This window comes from Muntiacus reevesi, chromosome 1 (genome assembly GCF_963930625.1).
Source record: "Muntiacus reevesi chromosome 1, mMunRee1.1, whole genome shotgun sequence".
Taxonomy (NCBI): Eukaryota; Metazoa; Chordata; class Mammalia; order Artiodactyla; family Cervidae; genus Muntiacus; species Muntiacus reevesi.
This window is the reverse complement of record NC_089249.1, coordinates 196,756,249-196,775,971: the sequence shown is the minus strand read 5'-3', so window position 1 is coordinate 196,775,971 and position 19,723 is coordinate 196,756,249. Positions and strand designations below refer to the sequence as shown.

General features: G+C 43.2%; 1 protein-coding gene across 1 annotated transcript; it reads right to left on the bottom strand.

Moving 5' to 3' along the window:
• Positions 1 to 13,302: 13,302 nt before the first annotated feature.
• Positions 13,303 to 18,719, bottom strand: CD70 (CD70 molecule). Its single transcript, XM_065933453.1, has 3 exons — positions 18,372 to 18,719; positions 17,392 to 17,425; positions 13,303 to 14,068 (listed from the first exon to the last, which is right to left on the bottom strand). The coding sequence occupies exons 1-3, from the start codon at positions 18,717 to 18,719 to the stop codon at positions 13,674 to 13,676; spliced, it is 777 nt and encodes a 258-aa protein (XP_065789525.1). The 3' UTR covers positions 13,303 to 13,673.
• Positions 18,720 to 19,723: the final 1,004 nt, after the last annotated feature.

Below are 19,723 nucleotides of genomic sequence, written 5' to 3'. Positions count from 1 at the left end.
TACTCTTTATTTTTACAAAATTTTGTTAGAGTATAGTTGATTTACAATGTTCTGTTTCCTACTTTTTAAAAAATATATTATTATTATTATTCTGTTGTTGCAGCATGTAGCATGTGGGATCTTAGTTCCCCCGACCAGGGATCAAACCTGTGCCCCCTGCATTGGGAAGCACTGAGTCTTAATCAATGGACCATCAGGCAAGTCCCTGTCCCCTCTTTTATTTTTGTGACAGTTTTTTTGAGATATAACTCACATACCATACCAGAAAATCTATCCATTTAAAGTATGTAATTACAGTGTCTTTTTAGTAGATTCACAGAATTATGCATCAAACACCCTAATGATTTTTAGAACACATTCATTCTCCTCCCGAAGAACCTTGTATCCATCATCAGTTAGTCTCCGGCTCCCCCTCCCTAGGCAACCACTGTGCTGGTTACTTTTATGTGTTAACTTGATTGGATCACAACATGTTTGGATATTTGGCCAAACACTATTGTGGGTGTGTCTGCAAGGGTGTTTCTGGATGATGTTGGCATTTGAATCAGTAAACTGAGTAAAGCAGATTGCCCTCCCTAATGTGAGTGGGCCTGATCTAATCAGTTGAAGCCCCAAATAGGGGGAAAAAAAAAACCCCCACTGAGTAAGAGGAAATTCCTCCTGTCTGACTGTCTTTGAGTTCGGATATTGGCTTTTCCCACTGCCTTTATTTTTATTTCTTGCCTCTATATTCAGACTGAAACATTGGTTCCTTCTATCTTCATACTCAAAGTGAAACTTCAACTCCTCCCATTGACTAGAATCTGTGGACCTTTGAATTGAATTACATCATCAACTCTCTTGGGTTTCCAGCTTGCCAACTGGAGATCTTGGGACTTGTTCAGCTTCATAGTGGTGTAAATCCAGTCCTGATAGTAAATTTCTTTCTATATATTTTTTTGCATCCTATTGATTCTGTTTGGAGAACTCTGGGTAATACAACTAATCCACTAATCCACTTTCTCTTACTCCTTGTAAGAAAAGTTATGACCAACCTAGACAGCTTAGTAAAAAGCAGAGACATTACTTTGCCAACAAAGGTCTGTCTTGTCAAGGTTATGGTTTTTCCGGTAGTCATGTATGGATGTAAGAGTTGGACTATAAAGAAAGCTGAGCACCAAAGAATTGATGCTTTTGAACTGTGGTGTTGGAGAAGACTCTTGACAGTCCCTTGGGCTGCAAGGAGATCTAACAAGACCATCCTAAAGGAGATCAGTCCTTCATTAGAAGGACTGATATTGAAGCTGAAACTCCAACACTTTGGCCACCTAATGCAAAGAGCTGATTCATTTGAAAAGACCCTGATGCTGGGAAAGGTTTAGGCCATGAGGAGAAGGAGATGACAGAGGATGAGATGATTGGATTGCATCACTGACTCAATGGAGATGAGTTTGTGTAGACTCCAGGAGTTGGTGATGGACAAGGAGGACTGGTGTGCTGCGGTCTATGGGGTCGTGAAGTGTTGGACACAACTGAGCAACTGAACTGAACTGAACTGAACTGAATCCACTTTCTGTCTCTGTGGATTTGTCTACTGGGAACATTTCACATAAACAGAATCATAGAACTTCCCTAGTAGTTCACTGGTTAAGAATCCACCTTACAATGCAGGGGACTTGTGTTTAATCCCTTGGTGAGGAACTAAGATCCCACATGATGTGGGGCAAATAAAACTGCAGGTTGTAACTGCTGAGCCCGCATGCCACAGCTAGGGAGAAGCATGTGTATTGCAATGAAAGATTCTGTGTACTGGTTACTTTTATGTATTAACTTGGCTGGACCAACTAAGACCCAATGTCTCCAAATAAAAAAACAAAACTGAAATCATGTATCTGACTTTGTATCTGACTTTTTTCTCTTAGCATTATATTTTCAAGATGCATTAATGTTGTAACATGTGTCAGTACTTCATCTCTTTCACTGACAAATCATCTTCCATCACATTGGTGTATCAAATTTTAGTATCTGTTGACAGACATTTGGGTTGTCTCAGTTTGGGGCTATTGTTAGTAATATTGGGATGGACATTTGTGTCTAAGTGTTTGTGTGGACATATGCAAATCTCTTGGGTATATACCTGGGAGTGAATTTGCTGGGTCATGTAGTAACTCTATGTGTAACTTTTGAGGCACTGTGCTTCCCACAGATAGTACACCATTTTATTTATTTATTTTAATATTTATTTTTAAAAATTTATTTATCTGGCTGTGCTGGGTCTTAGTTGCAGCACATGGTATCTTTAGTTGCAGCATATGGGGTCTAGTTCCCTGACCAGGGTTTGAACTCAGGCCCCCTGCATTGGGAGTCTTAGCACTGGACCAGGAAAGTCCTCCTCCACCAGCAATATATGAGAGTTGTTCTATTAGTTGGGGATGTTCCAGAGAAACAGAACCAGTAAGAGATGCATGGGCTTCCTGGGTGGCTCAGTGGATAAAGAACCTGCCTGCCAATCAAGAGACACAGGAGATTTGGGTACTATCCCCAGATTGGGAAGATCTCCTGGAGGAGGGCGTGGCAACCCACTGCAATATTCTTGCCTGGAGAATCTCATGGACAGAGGAGCGTGGTGGGCCACAGTCCATGCTGTTGCAAAGAGTCAGACATACCTGTAGTGACTGAGCATGCATGCAAGATATGCATATTTGTAGAGATTTATTGTAAAGAATTGGCTCATGGGAATTTGCCCCATGACCTTGAAGATGGCCTTCAAGCTGGAGTTCTAGGAGAGATGTGGGTATAATTTCAGTCCAAGTCCAGAGGCCTGAGAACTAGGGGAGATAATGGTGTCAGTTCCAGCTGAAGGGCAGGACTCAGGCAGGCAGGCAGGAAGGACAGGCATTTTCTCCTTTTCCCTTTCTCTGCGTGTGATCTATTCAGGCCCTCAACTCATTGGATGATGCCCCACCTCCCCACACTGGGGAGGGCAGAGCTGCTTACTCAGTCTGCTGATTCAAAGGCTAATTTCCTCCAGAAACACCCAGCAGTATTGCCTAACCAGACATCAGGACATCTTGTGATCCAGTCAAGTTGACACATAAAATTAACTGCCACTGTTCTGATCTGTCTCCATCCTTGACAGTAATTTTTTTTGGCCACACCCTGCGGCATGTGGGATCTTAGTTCCCCCATCAGGTATCAAACCCATGCCCCTGGCAATGAAAGCGCGGAATCTTAACCACTGGACCACCAGGGAAGTGCCATTGACACTATTTTTAATTGTCTGTTTTTTCTGAATATAGCCATCCTAGAGGGAAGGTCTAGGTCTACCTTATGATGGTCTTTATTTGCATTTCCTTGATGACTAACGAAGTTGAGCCTTCCTTCCTTCGGTCTTTCATTTTGCAAGTATTTCTCCTTTCTTCTCTGTCATTATTACACTCATTCCCATGCTATACTGTAGACACCAATGCCTGAAGTAGACAAGGCCAGCTTGGTCTGGATGGAGAGTGAGCAACTCTTTCCGTGTATTTCGTTTACCTGTAAACAGCCCTATGAAGGAAAGTATGCGTGCGTGCTAAGTTGCTTCAGTCGTGTCCACCTCTGTGCGGCACTATGGACTGTGGACCACCAGGCCCCTCTGTCCTTGGGATTCTCCAGAGAAGAATGCTGGAGTGGGTTGCTCTGCCCTCCTCCAGGAGATCTTCCCAATCCAGGGATCAAACCCAAGTCTCCTGCATTGGCAGGTGGGTTCTTTACCACTGAGCCACTTAGGAAGCCCATGAAGAAAAGTACCAGTAGTTAAACAGGTGCAAGAGGAGAGAATTTTTTTATCTAATCCTGGGATTGGGGACTACGTAGAATGTTCCTTGCAAAACTGTAAATCCAATGGGAGTCCCACTCCCCCACTCTAACATCTTCAATGGCTCGCTCTTGCCTGGGCAATAAATTCTCAGATCTTAGCCTCTTATTTTGAGCTTGGCATAACCTAGTTCTAGCCTCATTTTCTACTTCATTATTACTATAGCTTCTTCTTCTTTTTTTTTGCCACAGGGCATGTGAGATCTTAGTTTTCCTACCACAGATGGAACCTGTGCTTCCTACAGTGGACTTGCCAAGCTTTAACCAGTGGACAGATAGGAAGTCCTCATTTTCTACTTTATAACACACCCATGAGCATTTCTCATTTCTGCCATGGTGGGGCTCATAATCCTGATAATATTCCTTTGCTTTCAAGTTGGGTGGCGCAATTCATTTCTGGAAGTAGATGATGGTCCTTTTGTTAAAATCTCTCGATGGGTTCTAGTATGTAATTTTGGCATGATTGTTGAGAAATGTGAAGTTCCCTGCGCATTGATAAAGACAGAACTCAGGTGTGAGGGAAAGGAGTCAGATCTACGAAGAGAGAGGTAGAGGGAGAGAGGCGTTGAGCATGCCAAAGAGAAGGGAACATATGAGTTCCTTGTGGCTGCTGTGAGAAATGACCATCCATGCTGCGCCTTAACACAACACAAGGCGCTTCCCTGGCGGTCTGCCGGTTTGGACTTTGCCAGGGGGAGAGAGTTCAATCCCTGGTTGGGGAACTAAGGTTCCACCTGCCTTGGGGCCAAAGAGAAAACACAAAACAGAAAGCAGAAGTAATACTGTAACAAATTCAATAAAGACTTTGAAAATGGTCTACAACAACAACAAAAAGTCTTTAAAACAAAACAAAACACAGTTTATAGAGTAAGTCCCCTACATCGAACCTTCAGGCTGTTAAAGTTCAAAGATGTGAATGTGCGTGCGCATGTCTGATTGTGTAAACTAGTTTGCATGTCACGTGTTCGTCTCGTCATGTGTGTGCACCCTCTACAAGTGGTTGCGCTTTGTGTCCTTGACTGCATCACACTGAATAGAGTACATTAGTACAGTATCTTTATTTCAAGCCCAGGATGTCCGCAAGCAAGCGTAAAAGCAGCAGTGATGAAGCTGGTACTATAGCTTCTTAGCGGCTGGTACCACTAGGAAGCACCAATTGCACTGTACTACTGTCCTTTTTAAGATTAAAAAATTTAGTCTTACTGTACAGTAAGATTACAAAATGTTTTCTCTATTTTTGGGGTTTGTTTTTTATGTGTTATTTGTGTGAAAAGTATTATTATAAACCTATTACAGTACAGTACTCTATAGCTGATTGGTTTTGTCGGGTATCAAGGCTAACTTTGCTTGGCTTATGAACAGATTTGACTTACAAACATGCTCTCAGAATAGAACTGGTTTGTATGGAGGGGGTTTACTGTATTCTTATCGTTCTGAAGGTCAGAACCTGAAATGGGTCTCGTTAAAATCAAGGTGACAGTGTGTGCCTCCCAGAGATTCCAGGGTGAGAATATGTTTCACCTATTTTTCCGGCTAAAAGAAGCCACCACTTTCTTTGGCTCACGGCCCCCTTCCTCCATCTTCAAAGCCAGCAGCACAGCATCTCCTATCTCTCTCTGACTACGACCTCTTCTTCTATCATCACATCTCTTTCTCTGACCCTCTTGCCTTTCTCTTATAAGAACTTATGGTGACATTGGCCATGTTGCCGAAACTTGGCCTCTGTTCACCAGTGCTGAGTAGAAATCTGGAGACAAGAGTTTTGGGAGAAGTAGAAAAGAGTAGGTTTTATTGCTTTGCCTGGCTTCCCTGATGGCTTACTGGTAAAGAATCTGCCTGCAATGTGGGAGACTTGGGTTTGATCCCTAGGTTGGGAAGATCCCCTGGAGAAGGAAAAGGCTACCCACTCCAATATTCTAGCCTGGAGAACCCCATGGACTGTAGAGTCCATGGGGTTGCAGAGTCAGACACGACTGAGAGACTTTCACTTTCACTTTGCATTATTATTGCTTTGCCAGGAAAAGTGGGCCACAGGGGGCTAATGCCCTCAAGACCGTGTGACCCACCCTGGAGGGGTTTTTGGTGTTCAAGAAGCATGGTGTGATCAGCTCGTGGACAATTCTCAGACTGGTTGGTGTCAAGGTGAAGTTTAAACATCAATTTTGTCATTTTAACCAATCTAGGGTCTGTGTTCTTGTGGTCAGAGGCTTTCATGTGCACGGGGTCTGCTTCCTGTAAAAGGAACTTAGGAAAGTGAGTCAGGCCTTTAAATGTACCTTTCAGGGAACCGAGAGTTCAGGGATTCTGCCATATGGCAGAATTTTAGTCTAAGTTGTTACCAGTTCCTTAGTCCAACAGCTATTCTTTGTTTCTACATCTTCACATTTCCCAATCATTAACTCTTTTTAATTTTTTAAAATTATGACAGTATGATAACACATTTATAGTGTTAACACATAAATGTGATATATAAATAGTATCATAAACACACATGTTTATGTATCTATTATATTTCACCGATTTTTCCAGCTTCAAGAAACCATAGATACATAAACACATAAATAGTGATAACACATATGACAGCATGATAACACTTGAAAAATACAGAACGAAGTTACATATAGTTCCACTATAAATTGCAATTATTTTTTAAGTAAATAAATTAAGGTTTTTAATATCAAGTTTCAACATCAAACTCTCAAAAATTAATAGAATGAGTAGACAGAAAAGTAGAAGGATACAGTAGACCCAAAAAACACTATGATCCAATTACAACACAGTTAAGATTTACACAATTTTCACACAACAGCAGGATACAAATTTTATTCAAGTTCCCATAGACTATAAGCCAGGAGACACTGGGACATATCCAGGGACATAAAAGAAGGTGCAACATTTTTATAGTCTGAAGGTATTGAAATCATAGAGTCTGTTATTCTCATCACTGTGGAATTATGTTATAAATCAATATCAAAAGATATTTGAAAATAGCCAGCTTATTTTCAAGTGCAACATGACATTTACTAAGAGAGATGCTTCACTTAGCCATTGAAAGTCTCAAGAAGGTTAAAAGACTGAAAAAGCATGGAGGGCCAATCATGAGCTCCTGAGTCAGCATTTTACTTCTAAAGACAGGGACACAGGGGCTGGTACATGGTTTCAGGCACACACTTCCCCATCTCAGGGCTTAACTGTATCTGCAAATTCCCTTAAAAGGTAACATATTCGCAGTTTCCGGGGATAACTTCTGGGTTACCCCCAGCTCAAAAACTGCCTTCTTTTTTTCTCTTTTTGTTTCGTGTCTTTCAAAGAATTCAGAGTACAATGGGATGGTGGGGGAGAAAGCAACTGCCTAAAAAAAGCTATTGAAATACCACAGGGCCAGTGGTTTATTCTGGAAGCAGAGAGAGTCAGCTTGAGCCATCAGGGAACCTCATGAAGTTGCAGGATATCTAGAATGGTCTTGCCAGGGATGACTTTGCTATTTGGCAGATCTGGGTTTCAACTCCAGCTTCACCAGAGTTACATAGTCTCAGAGAAATTGTGTAATCTCTTTGAATCTCAGTGAAGTATGCTAAACCGTATGTCATGTGACCCATTTGCCATTTCATAGAGGTGGACCTAAAATCGTGTCCTTGGCTAGACTGCAATATTCAGTTTGCCTTCTCGTGTAGCCCATCTCAGCATTTGACAGTTTTCTACTTGCCATTTCACATACCTCAACCTACATAGATTTTCTGTCACATTTGGATAAGACAAGGTTTTTAGAGTGGTCGACTGCTATGGGTTTAATCATATCCCCCTCAAATTCACATGTTGATGTTCTAACCCCCAGGACCTCAGAATGTGAGGCTATTTGCAAATAGTTTGTTGCAGATGTAGTTAAGATGAGATCATACTTTGGACGAAAGGATCCCTAATTCAATATGACTGTTCTCCTACAAAAAAGGGGAAATTTGGATGCACACAGGAGACTGCCATGTGAAGATGAAAGCAGTTATCAGAGTGATGCATCTACCAGCCCAAGGACATCAAAGGTTGCCAGCAAACCACCAGAAACTGGCTGAGAACTTTAGAACAGTCTTTCTCACTGCTCTCAAAAGGAACCAGCCTTACTGATAACCTTGATCTTAAACTTCTGGCTTCCAGGATGGTGTGACAATACATTTCTGTTTTTTAAGTCATCTAGTTTGTTGTTCTTTGTTATATAGCCCTAGCCAACTTATATACCAGTGCATGGAAACTGTCTATACAAAGTAGCCATTTTTTTAGTTGTTAGGAGAGGGCTCCACTGAGATTTTTTTGGTAATTGCAAGAAAACCCATATGATACACATGTTACCATTTCAAGTGCAGTGTTCACTGGGGTTAAGTACATTCACACTGTTGTACAACCATCTCCACCATCTATCTCCAGACTGTTTCATCTTCCCAAATAGAAACTGTGTCTCCATGAAACACAGACTCCCCATCCCCTCACCCAGCCCCTGGCATCTACTTTCTGTCCCTATGGATTTGACTCCTCCAGAGACCTCTTATGAGTGGAATGACACAATATTTTGTTTTTCCAACTTTTACAACAAGTCTGTTTATCAAAAGCATCTGAAAATCATGATAAAGTTTCCAACATTTAACAAATTTTCAAGATATTAACAATATGAAACATAAAGAATTTACTTCAAAAACCCAAAATTTCCTAGGTAGTTCCCCACTATGCTTTAGAACTTGGTTTACACCTGCTTGACACAGTATTTTGTGATTGGCTTATTTTGCTAAGCATAATGTCCTCAATGTCCATCCAGGTAGCGTGTACCAAATTTCTTTCCTTTTTCAGCTTGGATAATATTCCACTGTATGTATATATCACATTTTGTTCATTTGTTCACCAATCAATGGACATTCTGGTTGCTTCCACCTCTTGGCTATTGTGAACAAACAGTGCTGCTATGAACATGGCTCTAAAAATATCTCTTTGAGTGCCTGCTTTCAATTTGTTTGGGTCTGTACCTAGAAGTGGGATAGCTGTATCTTGTAGTAGTTCTACTTTTAATTGTTTTCAACTATATTGTTTTCCATAGTGGCTGTACCAATTCATATCTCCACCAATGATGCACAATGATTACCTTTGCACCACATCAAATCATCAATAATTGTTATTTCTTGTCTTTTTGGGCTTCCCTTGTGGCTCAGCGGGTAAAGAATCTGCCTGCAATGCAGGAGACCTGGGTTCAGGCCCTGGGTTGGGAGGATCCCCTGGAGAAGGGAAAGGCTACCCACTCCAATATTCTTGCCTAGAGAATCCCATAGACAGAGGAACCTGGCAGATTGCATACAGTTCAGAGGGTTGCAGAGTCAGAGATGACTGAAGTGACTTAGCACAGTAAAATAACTTGACTTCCACACACCATGAAATGATTATTCAGTTTAGAGAACATCTATCATCTTGTATCGATACAAATTTTAATAGAAAAAAATCTTCTTTGGTGTGAGAACTCGGTATTCATTCTCTTAACAACTATCATATATAATGTAAAGTAGTGTTAATTATATTTATTATGTTATACTATTATATCCTTCGTGTTTATTTATCTCATAACTGGAAGTTTGCACCCTTTGACTGTTTTCATCCAGTTCTTGCTCTCTCCTACCCCCAATCTCTAGCAGTCACAAATCTGATCTCTTTTCCTGTGAGTTTGTTTGTTTTTGAAGTATAATTGACCTGTGACACTATGTCAGTTCCTGGTACACAACATAGTGTGTTGATATTTCTATACATTTCAAAGTTATCACCACTATAAATCTAGTTATGATATGTCACTATACAAAGGTATTACATAATTACTGACTATATGCTTCACACTGAATTTCATACCCATGACTCACTTATTTTGCAACTGGAAGTTTGTACCTCTTAATCTCCCTCATCAAATTTCTTTCCTTCTCCCACTCCACTCTCTTCTGGCAACCACTTGTTTGTTCTCTGTACCTCTAACTCTGTTACTGTTTTGTTTATGCATTTATTTTTTTAAGATTCCACATGTAAGTGAAATCACACAGCTTTTGCCTTTCTCTATCTGACTTATTTCACTTACCATAATACCCTCTAGGTCTATCCAAGTTATCTCAAATGGCAAGATTTCATTCTTTTTTAATGGCTGAGTAATGTTCCATTATGGGCTTCCCTTGGGGCACAGTGGTAAGGAACACAACTGCCAATGCAGGAGGCGTGGGTTTGAACCCAGGGTCAGGAAGATTCCCTGGAGAAGGAAATGGCAACCTACTTCAGTATTCTTGCTTGGAAGATCGTATGGATAGCGGAGCCTGGAGGGCTATAGTCCATGGGTCACACAAAAAAGTTATACATGACTTAGCTAAACTAAACAACAATATTCCATCATCTTTTTATTTATCTCAACTTCTTTAGCCATTCATCTATTGTTGGGGACTTAGGTTGTCTCTGTATCTTGGCTATTATGAATAGTGGTGCAATGAACACAGGGGTGCATATATCTTTTCTTATTCGTGTTTTAAAATTTTTGGATAAATACCCGGGAGAGGAACTGCTGGGTCATATGGTAGTTCTATTTTTATCTTTTTGAGGAGTCTCCATACTGCTTTCCATAGCAATTGCACCAATTTACATCCCTACCCAACTGAGTACTAGGGTTCTACTTATCTACTTCAATGCAACACTTGTCATTTGTTGTTGTTTTAATAATAGCCATCTGATGGGTGTGATCATCATGGTTTTGATTTGCATTTTCCTGATTATTAGTGATGTTGAGCACCTTTTCATATACTTGTTGGCTATTTGTGAGTCTTTTTTTTGTAAAAAAAAAATGTCTATTCAGTCCATCTGCTCATTTTTAAAAGTTGGATTTTTTTGGGGGGGGCTATTGAGTTGTATGAGTTCCTTATACATTTTGTGTATCAATCCATTATCAGATATATGGCTTACAAATATTTTCTCCCGTTCCCTAGGTTGTATTTTCCTTTGGTTGATGGTTTCCTTTGCTGTACAGAAGTATTTTAATTTGATATAGCCCAACTTGTTTACTTTTGCTTTTGTTGCTTTTTTTTTTTTTGGTGTCAAATCCAAAAAAACCATTGCCAAGACCAGTATTAAGGAAGTTACCACTACATTCAGATCTTTAACCCTTTTTGAGTTTATTTTTGTGTATGGTGTAAGGTAACGATTCAGTTTCATTCTTCTCCATGTGGTTGTCTGGTTTTCCCAGTACTATTTATTGAAGTGGCTGGCTTTCCCCATGCTTGGCTCATTTTTCGTAAATTAATTTATCAAATATACATATACTTATTTCTGGTCTCTCTCTTCTGTTCCACTGATCTGTGTGTCTGTTTTTATGCCAATGCTATGCTGTTTTGATTACTTTAACTTTGTGATATAGTTTGAAATCATGAACTATGGTGCTTGCAGTTTTGTTCTTTCTTAAGATTGCTTTGGCTCTTTGGGGTCTTTTGTGGCTCCATGCAATTTGAGGACTGCTTTTTCTGTGAAAAGTGTCATTGAAATTTTGATAGGGGCTGCACTGAACCTATAGTTTGCTTTGAGTAATATAGACATTTGAACATATTAATTCTTCCAATCCATGATCATGGAATATCTTCCCATTTATTTGTGTCCTCTTCAATTTCATGAATGTCTTATAGTTTTCAGTAAATTGATCTTTCATCTCCTTGATTAAATTTTCTATGCAATTATAAATGGGATTGTTTCCTTAATTTCTCTTTCTGATAGTTCACTGTTAATGCATAGAGACAAAGCTGATTTTTGTACATTGATTAACTTTACTAAATTTATTCGCTAATTTTAACATTTTTTGGTGGAGTATTTAGGGTTTTCTATATATAAAATTATATCACCTACAAATAGAGGCAATTTTTCTTCTTCCTTCCTCATTTGGATGTCTTTTATTTCTTTTTCTGCCTAATTACTCTGGCTAGGACCTCCAGTACTTTGTTGAATAAAAGTGGTGAGAGTGTGGCATCCTTGTCTTGTTCCTGATCTTATAGGAAAGGCTTTCAGTTTTTTACCATTGAATATGATGTAAGCTGTGGACATCATATATGGCCTTTATTATCTTGAAGTAAGTTCCCTCTATGGAGAAGGCAATGGCACTCCACTCCAGTGCCCTTGCCTGGAAAATCCCATGGACGAGGAGCCTGGTAGGCTGCAGTCCATGGGGTTGCTAAGAGTAGGACACGACTAAGCAACTTCACTTTCACCTTTCATGTATTGGAGAAGGAAATGGCAACCCACTCCAGTGTTCTTGCCTGGAGAATCCCAGGGACGGGGGAGCCTTGGTAGGCTGCCATCTATGGGATCGCACAGAGTTGGACACGACTGAAGCGACTTAGCAGCAGCAGCAGCAGCAGCAGCAGCAGTAAGCTCCCTCTATACCCAATCTGTTGAGTGTTTTATCATGAATGAATGTTGAGTTTTGGGAAATGATTTTCCTGCATCTACTGATATGGTTTTTATCCTTCATTCTGTTAATGTGAGGTATTACATTGATTATTTGTACACGTTGAACCATCCTTGCTTCCCTAGAATAAATCCCACTGAATCATGTGTATGACCCTTCAAATGTGCTGTTGAATTTGGTTTGTTAATATTTTGCCGAGGATTTTGGTATCTATGCTTGTCAGGTAAATTGGTCTATAACTTTCTTTTCCTGTAGTGTCTTTGGCTTTGGTATCAGGATAATGCTAGCCTTATTATTATCTTATTTTATCACAAAAGTACCTGAGAATATACAAAAACACCTTTGAAAGTATTTATCCCCTATTGTATGCTCATTTCTGCACTATCAGGAGATTCTATTCTCAGTCTCTCTTCCATTCTGTTCTTAACTTATGAGTCACCACTAACTCTTCTCCCTAAGTTCTTCGCATGTCCCCACCACAGGCTAGAGAAATGACAACTTGTGGTGTTTGGAGAGTCATATTCTTCTCCATTTTGTTTTATTACAAGATATTGAATATAGATATATGAATGTCCACTTTAAGAGGGCTAATTTTATGTTATGTGAATTTCACCACAATTTTAAAAAAAGAGTGTCTACACATGCTTTTACAGAAAAGAAAATATAAATGACTTCAGTGACACTGAAGTATGGAGGGCAGTCAGGCTTCCCTTTTACTAGAAATAAGACAAAGAAAAAGCTTTCTTTCATATCCCATGGAGCAGCCAGGCTCACACACAGTAGACTAAAAATCTAAATTGATTCAACACCTATAGAGGCCAATTTGTTAATAAATATCAAAATTACAAACACACCCTCTTGGATCCAGCCATTTCACCTCTAGAAATTTATCCTAGAGATACAAGTGTGAAGTGACCCACATATTGTATGAGAAAAAAAAAAAGCGTCATACTTGCAAAGGAAGAGCTTTTAGAAAAATATTTTAATATTAATTAAAATAAAAAAACAGCCCCCAAACCCCCAAATCAATGTAGAAATATCAATTATATTCCTATGCTTTGACAATGCACTTGAGAGTGCCCTTCAATTGCAAGGAGTGTGAATTCCACATTTGGCTGGGGAACTAAGATCTCACATGCTAGAAAGTGGGGGCTGAAAAAAAAAAAAAAAGAAAGAAAGAAAGAAAGAGAAGGAAAAAAGAGAAAGAAAAAGAAGAAAAAGAAAACAAGAAAGAAACAAAGCAAAAGAAAAAAGAAAGAAAAAGAAAGTTAAGAAAGAAAGAAAGAAAAAGAAAGAAAAGGAAGGATAAAGAGAAAGAAAAAGAAAGCAAGAAAAGAAAGAGAAAGTAAAAAAAAGTGTATTAAACAACCTGGGCTAGGAAGTGCCAGGGTCAAGGGCCCACCCACTGAATCCCAAAAAAAGTCTCATCAGCGTTTCTGGAAGGCAGCAGAGGCAGAGTAAGGTTGGTGCAGAGAACGTCCCCGCGAGCCAGGAAGGTGAGGCGCTGGGAGGCGACCCAGCAGCCTCCGCGGTGGAAGCTGAGGCGTAGCAGGCTGATGCTGTGGGCGGCAGGGGAGCAGATGGCCACCGTCAGCGTGGCTCTCTGGGGCTCGGCAGTCCACGTGGAGGAGGAGCAGTTGGCTAATGTCACCTGGATGTGCAGCCTATAAATGCCATCACGTTGGATCCGCAGCTGCCCGTTGTCGTCCAGCTCTGGCCCATGCAGGAAGGAGCGTCCCAGGGCGGGGCTCCCCTGCCAGCGCAGCCTGGGGTCCTGCCGCGACCCTGGGAGGGTTGTGGGGGAGGGATGGAAGGATGGAGATGTAGGGAAACTGAGTGCTGTAGAGGGAGTACCCCAAACTCGTACCAAGCCGAACCTTCAAGGGGGTGGTGTTAGAAGGTGGGGTGTTCAGAAGTGTTTAGAGCAAGAAGGTGGAGACCTTGTAAAAGAGACCCCACACTCCACTGATGGATGAAAGGATGTGGAAGATGTAATATACACACATACACATATATGTATACAAGGTGGTGGTGGCTTAGTTGCTAAGTCGTGTCCCACTCTTTCCAACCCCACAGACTGTAGCCCGACAGGCTCCTCTGTCCATGGGATTTCCCAGGCAGGAATACTGGAGTGGGTTACCATTTCCTTCTCCAGGGTATCGTCCTGATCCAGGGATTGAACCCGTGTCTCCTGCATTGACAGGAGGTCGTTTCCTTTGTTTCAGGCAGATTCCTCACTGCCTGAGGCACCAGGGAAGCCCATATCCATAGATTCATGTGCACTATACACAGTATGCCTACGTGTGCTCCTGCCCTGTCACTCAGCCGTGTCTAACTCTGCGAAACTGTGGACTGTAGCCCACCAGCCTCCTCTGTCCGTGAGATTCTCCAGGCAAGAACACTGGGATGGTAGCCATGCCCTTTCCAGTGGATCTTCTCAGTCCAGGGATTGAGACTCCAACCTGAGTCTTCTGCTTCTGCTCCACTGCAGGCGGGTTCTTTACCCTGAGCCACTGGGAAGCCCCATACCTACGTGTGTATATATACATATGTATGTATTGTGGGGCTTCTCTGGTAGCTCAGCTGGTAAAGAATCCACCTGCAATGCAGGAGATCCTGGTTCAATCCCTGGATTGGGAAGACCTGCTGGAGAAAGGAACTGGCTACCCACTCCAGTATTCTTGCCAGGAGAATTCCATGGGCAGAGGAGACTGGGGGGCTACAGTTCATGGGGTTGCAAAGAGTCAGACATGACTGAGCGACTAAGCATAGCACAGCATGTATGTATATGTGTGTATTTATGTATATCTATATTACACATATACCTAAAATGGATATAGATGTGATATATATATTACTATGTATTATACATGTGATATTATAAACACACATCTATTTATCTATCTAAAGTGAAAGTAAGAGTTGTTTAGTGCAACTCTTTGTGACCCCATGGACTATACGGCCATGGAATTCTCCAGGCCAGAGGACTGAAGTGGGTACCCTTTCCCTTCTCCAGGGGATCTTCCCAACCCAGGGATCGAACCCAGGTCTCCAGCATTGCAGGTGGATTCTTTACCAGCTGAGCCACAAGGGAAGCCCATCTATCTATCTAATTCAGCCATAAAAAGATAGAAATCCTGCCACTTGTGACAACATGGGTAGACCTAGAGGTCTTTATGCTAAAGTGAAATAAGTCAGAGAAAGACAAATACTGTCTGACTCATATGTGCAATCTAAAATAAAACCCGAACACATGGCTACAGATACAAAGAACACATCAGTGGTTGCCAGAGGTGGGGGCTGGCTGGGTGAAACATGTGAAGGTGGTTGGAGGCACAAACTTAGAAAAAGTTATAAACTAAGTCCTGGCGATGTAATGTACAGTGTAGTAACTGGAGTTAAGTATACTGTGTTGTATATTTGGAAGCGGCTAAGATGGTGATTGCAGCCATGAAATTGAAAGACGCTTACTCCTTGGAAGGAAAGTTATGACCAACCTAGATAGCATATTAAAAAGCAGAGATATTACTTTGCCAACAAAGGTCCATCTGGTCAAGGCTATGGTTTTTCCAGTGGTCATGTATGGATGTGAGAGTTGGACTGTGAAGAAAACTGAGCACCGAAGAATGGATGTTTTTGAACTATGGTGTTGGAGAAGACTCTTGAGAGTCCCTTGGACTGTAAGGAGATCCAACCAATCCATCCTAAAGGAGATCAGTCCTGGGTGTTCATTGGAAGGACTGATGCTGAGGCTCAAACTCCAATACTTTGGCCACCTCATGAGAAGAGTTGACTCATTGGAAAAGACCCTGATGCTGGGAGGGATTGGGGGTAGGAGGAGAAGGGTACGACAGGATGAGATGGCTGGATGGCATCACCCACTCAATGGACATGAATTTGAGTAAACTCCGGGAGTTGGTGATGGACAGGGAGGCCTGGCATGCTGCAACTCATGGAGTCGCAAAGAGTCGGGCATGGCTGAGCGACTGAACTGAACTGAACTAAAGAGCATAGATCTTACAAGTTTCATGACATGTAAAAAAGAATTGTAACTGTGTGTGGTGATGGGTGTTAACAAGACATTGTGGTGATCAGTTTGTACAAATATAGACCTATGTTGTATGCCTGAAATGTATACAATGTTATATGTCCACTCTGTCTCAATTCAGAAAGACAGGGAGAGAGAGCAAGAGCCCAGAGAGTTCTCTTTCCCCTCCTCCCCTTTCCGTCATATGAAGATACAGCAAAAAGATGACTGGTTGTTCATAAACCAGGAAGAGGGCATTCACCAGACATCCAGACCTGCTGGTGCCTTGACCTTGGATTTCACAGCCCCCGACACCATGAGAGAGAAGCCTTATGTCAGCCTTTCTGCTCTTCTGTCATAGCAGCCGGATCAGAAAGCCCCCAAAGAGGGGCTGATGATGAATCAAATGAAACGGAAGATGAATAGGGTTTCCATTTGTTACAAATGGAATGAACACACCCAAACCGCTGGGGATGAGTGTGGGAGAGACCCAAAGAGGAAGAGGGTTAGAGAGAGGCTGGGAGGGGACTGCCAAAAGGCACCCTCCCTCACATTCCTTCTTGTCCTTGCTCTAAAGCCCTCTTCGCTGGGACACCCTCCCTGGGGACCACATTTTCAAGAGCACACCCAACCCTGGCATGCCTGATCCTCCTCCCGTACTTAATATTCCCCCAAAAGTACCAGGTGCGTGTTTCACTCTACTTGGCATGCTACATATTTTACTTGTTCATTTATTTTCTGATCCCTTTGGTATCAGGGAAGCCCCAATAGGGCAGGGATTTGTTATGTTTGCAATCCAGGCGCCCAGAACAGAGCGTGCCTTGTGGGAGCTGCCGAACTAACATTTGTGACTTGAACGAAGGCATGTTAGTCATGGTTATTAGCTTGGTTGAGTTGGTTTGAGCTCTCCCATGGGAGAAAATAAAATGCCCAGAAAGGAAACAGGCACCCAGAAACAGACCACTGCATTGCCCTGTCTTTCTTTCTTTTTCTCATCCTTTCTCATTTTCCCTTTCTCTCCCTCTCTCCCCCACCCGCCTTCTATTCTCTTTCTCCGACACACATGCACATCCCGGGTTACCTGTGTGATTCAGCTGCAGCTCTGCTAAGTCCCACTGGAAGAAAAGAAAACAGACCTAAGCACCTAAACTTCAGGGGTCTGGAGTGATCCCTCGAGTCAAGAGCACTTTTTTCTCAGTGCATCCTTCTATCCACCCCTCATTCCATGGGGCTGACTTGGAGCCTTTGTGAAGAGCTCATAAAGAGGAAGTAGATTTGAACTAGCCCTGAGCACACAGAGAAGACCTTCAGAAGAACTTCTTAGTTTCCAGGATGTAACCCAGGTCGCCTCACACATCTGCCTCTCTTGCCTGCAAAACCTGATGTAACCCCCAAAGTTGGCACCTGTGATGGGTGTCCGGGGCTCCCCCTGTCCTTGGAGGTCCCAGAACTGCCCTTCCCCAACTCCGTGAAGCCCCTAGCAGCCTCTGAGTCAGCCTGCCGGGGGAACCACGAAGATGAATAATTTTCCAGGCCCATATGGAATGTGTCTTTCTCACATGCACCCTCCAGCCTGGGATCTCCACCCCGGGGTTTACCTCTCAGGCAGAGCTGACTATCCTGAGCCAGAGACCCCTGGCGGGCAGGCTTGCCCCGGCTTGTTACCTCCTGCTCTGGTCTCTCTCTCTGTTCCTTTCTACGACATCTTTCTTCCTGGCGGATTTTTCTTGCTGTTGCTACCACTCTGGGGGGCCTGTGGGACCTTAACTCCCTAACCAGGGGTCGAACCTACACAACCGGCATTGGAAGCATGCAATCTTAACCCCTGGACCACCGGGAAGTCCCCCTGGCAGATTTGTATCCGTCTCATTCTGATTTTTGTTTTCTTTTGTTTTTTGGTCATAAGTCTGTTACTCTGTTCTCTTGCTCAGCACCCCTCTGCTTTTTTTCCCCACTTGCTTCCCCTCGGCCCCCACCCCAGGGTCCAGTCCCCACCCGGAGGTCCCCAGGTAGCATACGCCTGTCTCTCCCCCTCTCTCTTATCCTCCCGTTGGGACTTACCCTGGTTGAATCCGGCTGCTGGTGCTGGCTGAAGTACAGGTTGCAGATGAGGTAGCATGTGCCCGTGCTAATAAGCACTGAGATAGTCATCCTCAGGATGGATGCCCAGGGCCGGCGGGGAACCTGGCAGCTTGAAGCCTCCTCTGCTGCCATCATGGTCCTCCACGAGCACTTCATCAGCTGTGTGGCAGCAGGGAGGGTGCGCAGAGGGCAGGCAGGAAGGGGGAAGGAAGCTTCAGCTTTCTCACAGCCGCGGGGCTCTCTCTGCCTGTCTGAACCTGCCAGGGAGCAACCGTGCCCCTCCCTGGGGATGTCCGTCAAAGGGAGGGACCAGGCTCGTTCTACCATGCAGGGAAGTCCCCTCCAGCTGCTGCTGGTCCCCTGTCTGCAGAGTAAGTGGACCACGGTGCTCCTCAATTTTATTTATATGGCTCTCCACCCTCCCCAGGCTTCTGTGGTGGCTCAGATGGTAAAGAATCTGCTTGCAATGCAGGAGATCTGAGTTACATCCCTGGGTCTGGAAGATCCCCTGAGTAAGGGAATGGCTACCCACTCCAGTATTCTTGCCTGGAGAATCCCACGGGCAGAGGAGGCTGGGGGAGCTACAGTCCACAGGGTTGTAAAAAAGTCGGACACAATTTAGCGACTAACACCACCCTCCCCACCTTTCTGGCACTCATTCGTTTATTCAACAAACCTTCACTGAACACCCACTACAGATAAGATACTCTGCTGAATCCTGGGATACAGCCACAACACTCAGGGAGGAAGGTGCTCAGGGGCTAAGTCGTGTCTGACCCTTTGGGACCCCGTGGACTGTAGCCCACCAGGCTCCTCTGTCCATGGGATTTCCCAGGTAAGAATACTGGAGTAGGTTGCCATTTCCTACTCCAGGGGGTCTTTCTGACCCAGGGATTGAACCCTTGTCTCTTACATTGGCAGGTGGATTCTTTACTGCTGAGCCACCGGGGAAGCCCCAGCGATGGAGGTGCTAAGTTGCTTCAGTCGTGTCTGACTCTTTGCTACCCCATGGACTATAGCCCGCCAGGCTCCCCTGTCCATGGGATTCTCCAGGCAAGAACACTGGAGTAGGCTGCCATTTCCTCCCGCAAAGGATCTTCCAAACCCAGGGATCAAACCTTAGTCTCTATGTCTCCTGCATTGGCAGGCAGGTTCTGTATCACTAGTGCCATCAAAGAGGGGTCCCCAAATATCTATGTGCCCCTCTCCATCTTCCCAGCCTTTCTGGTACCCGTGGTGGGACCACCCCTAATGGAGATCACATGACCAACCACCTGCCCAATAGGAAGCGAGGAGACCAGAGGAGGGGCCAGATCTTGTCAACATGCCAC

Excerpts from the sequence above, each read along its gene's own strand:
- CD70 (XM_065933453.1), bottom strand. The coding sequence starts at position 18,719 with ATGGTAGAACGAGCCTGGTCCCTCCCTTTGACGGACATCCCCAGGGAG. Across the intron at positions 17,426-18,371 it reads AGCAGCCGGATTCAACCAGG|TGGGACTTAGCAGAGCTGCA; the intron begins GTAAGTCCCAAC and ends CTTTTCTTCCAG. Across the intron at positions 14,069-17,391 it reads GCTGCAGCTGAATCACACAG|GGTCGCGGCAGGACCCCAGG; the intron begins GTAACCCGGGAT and ends CAACCCTCCCAG.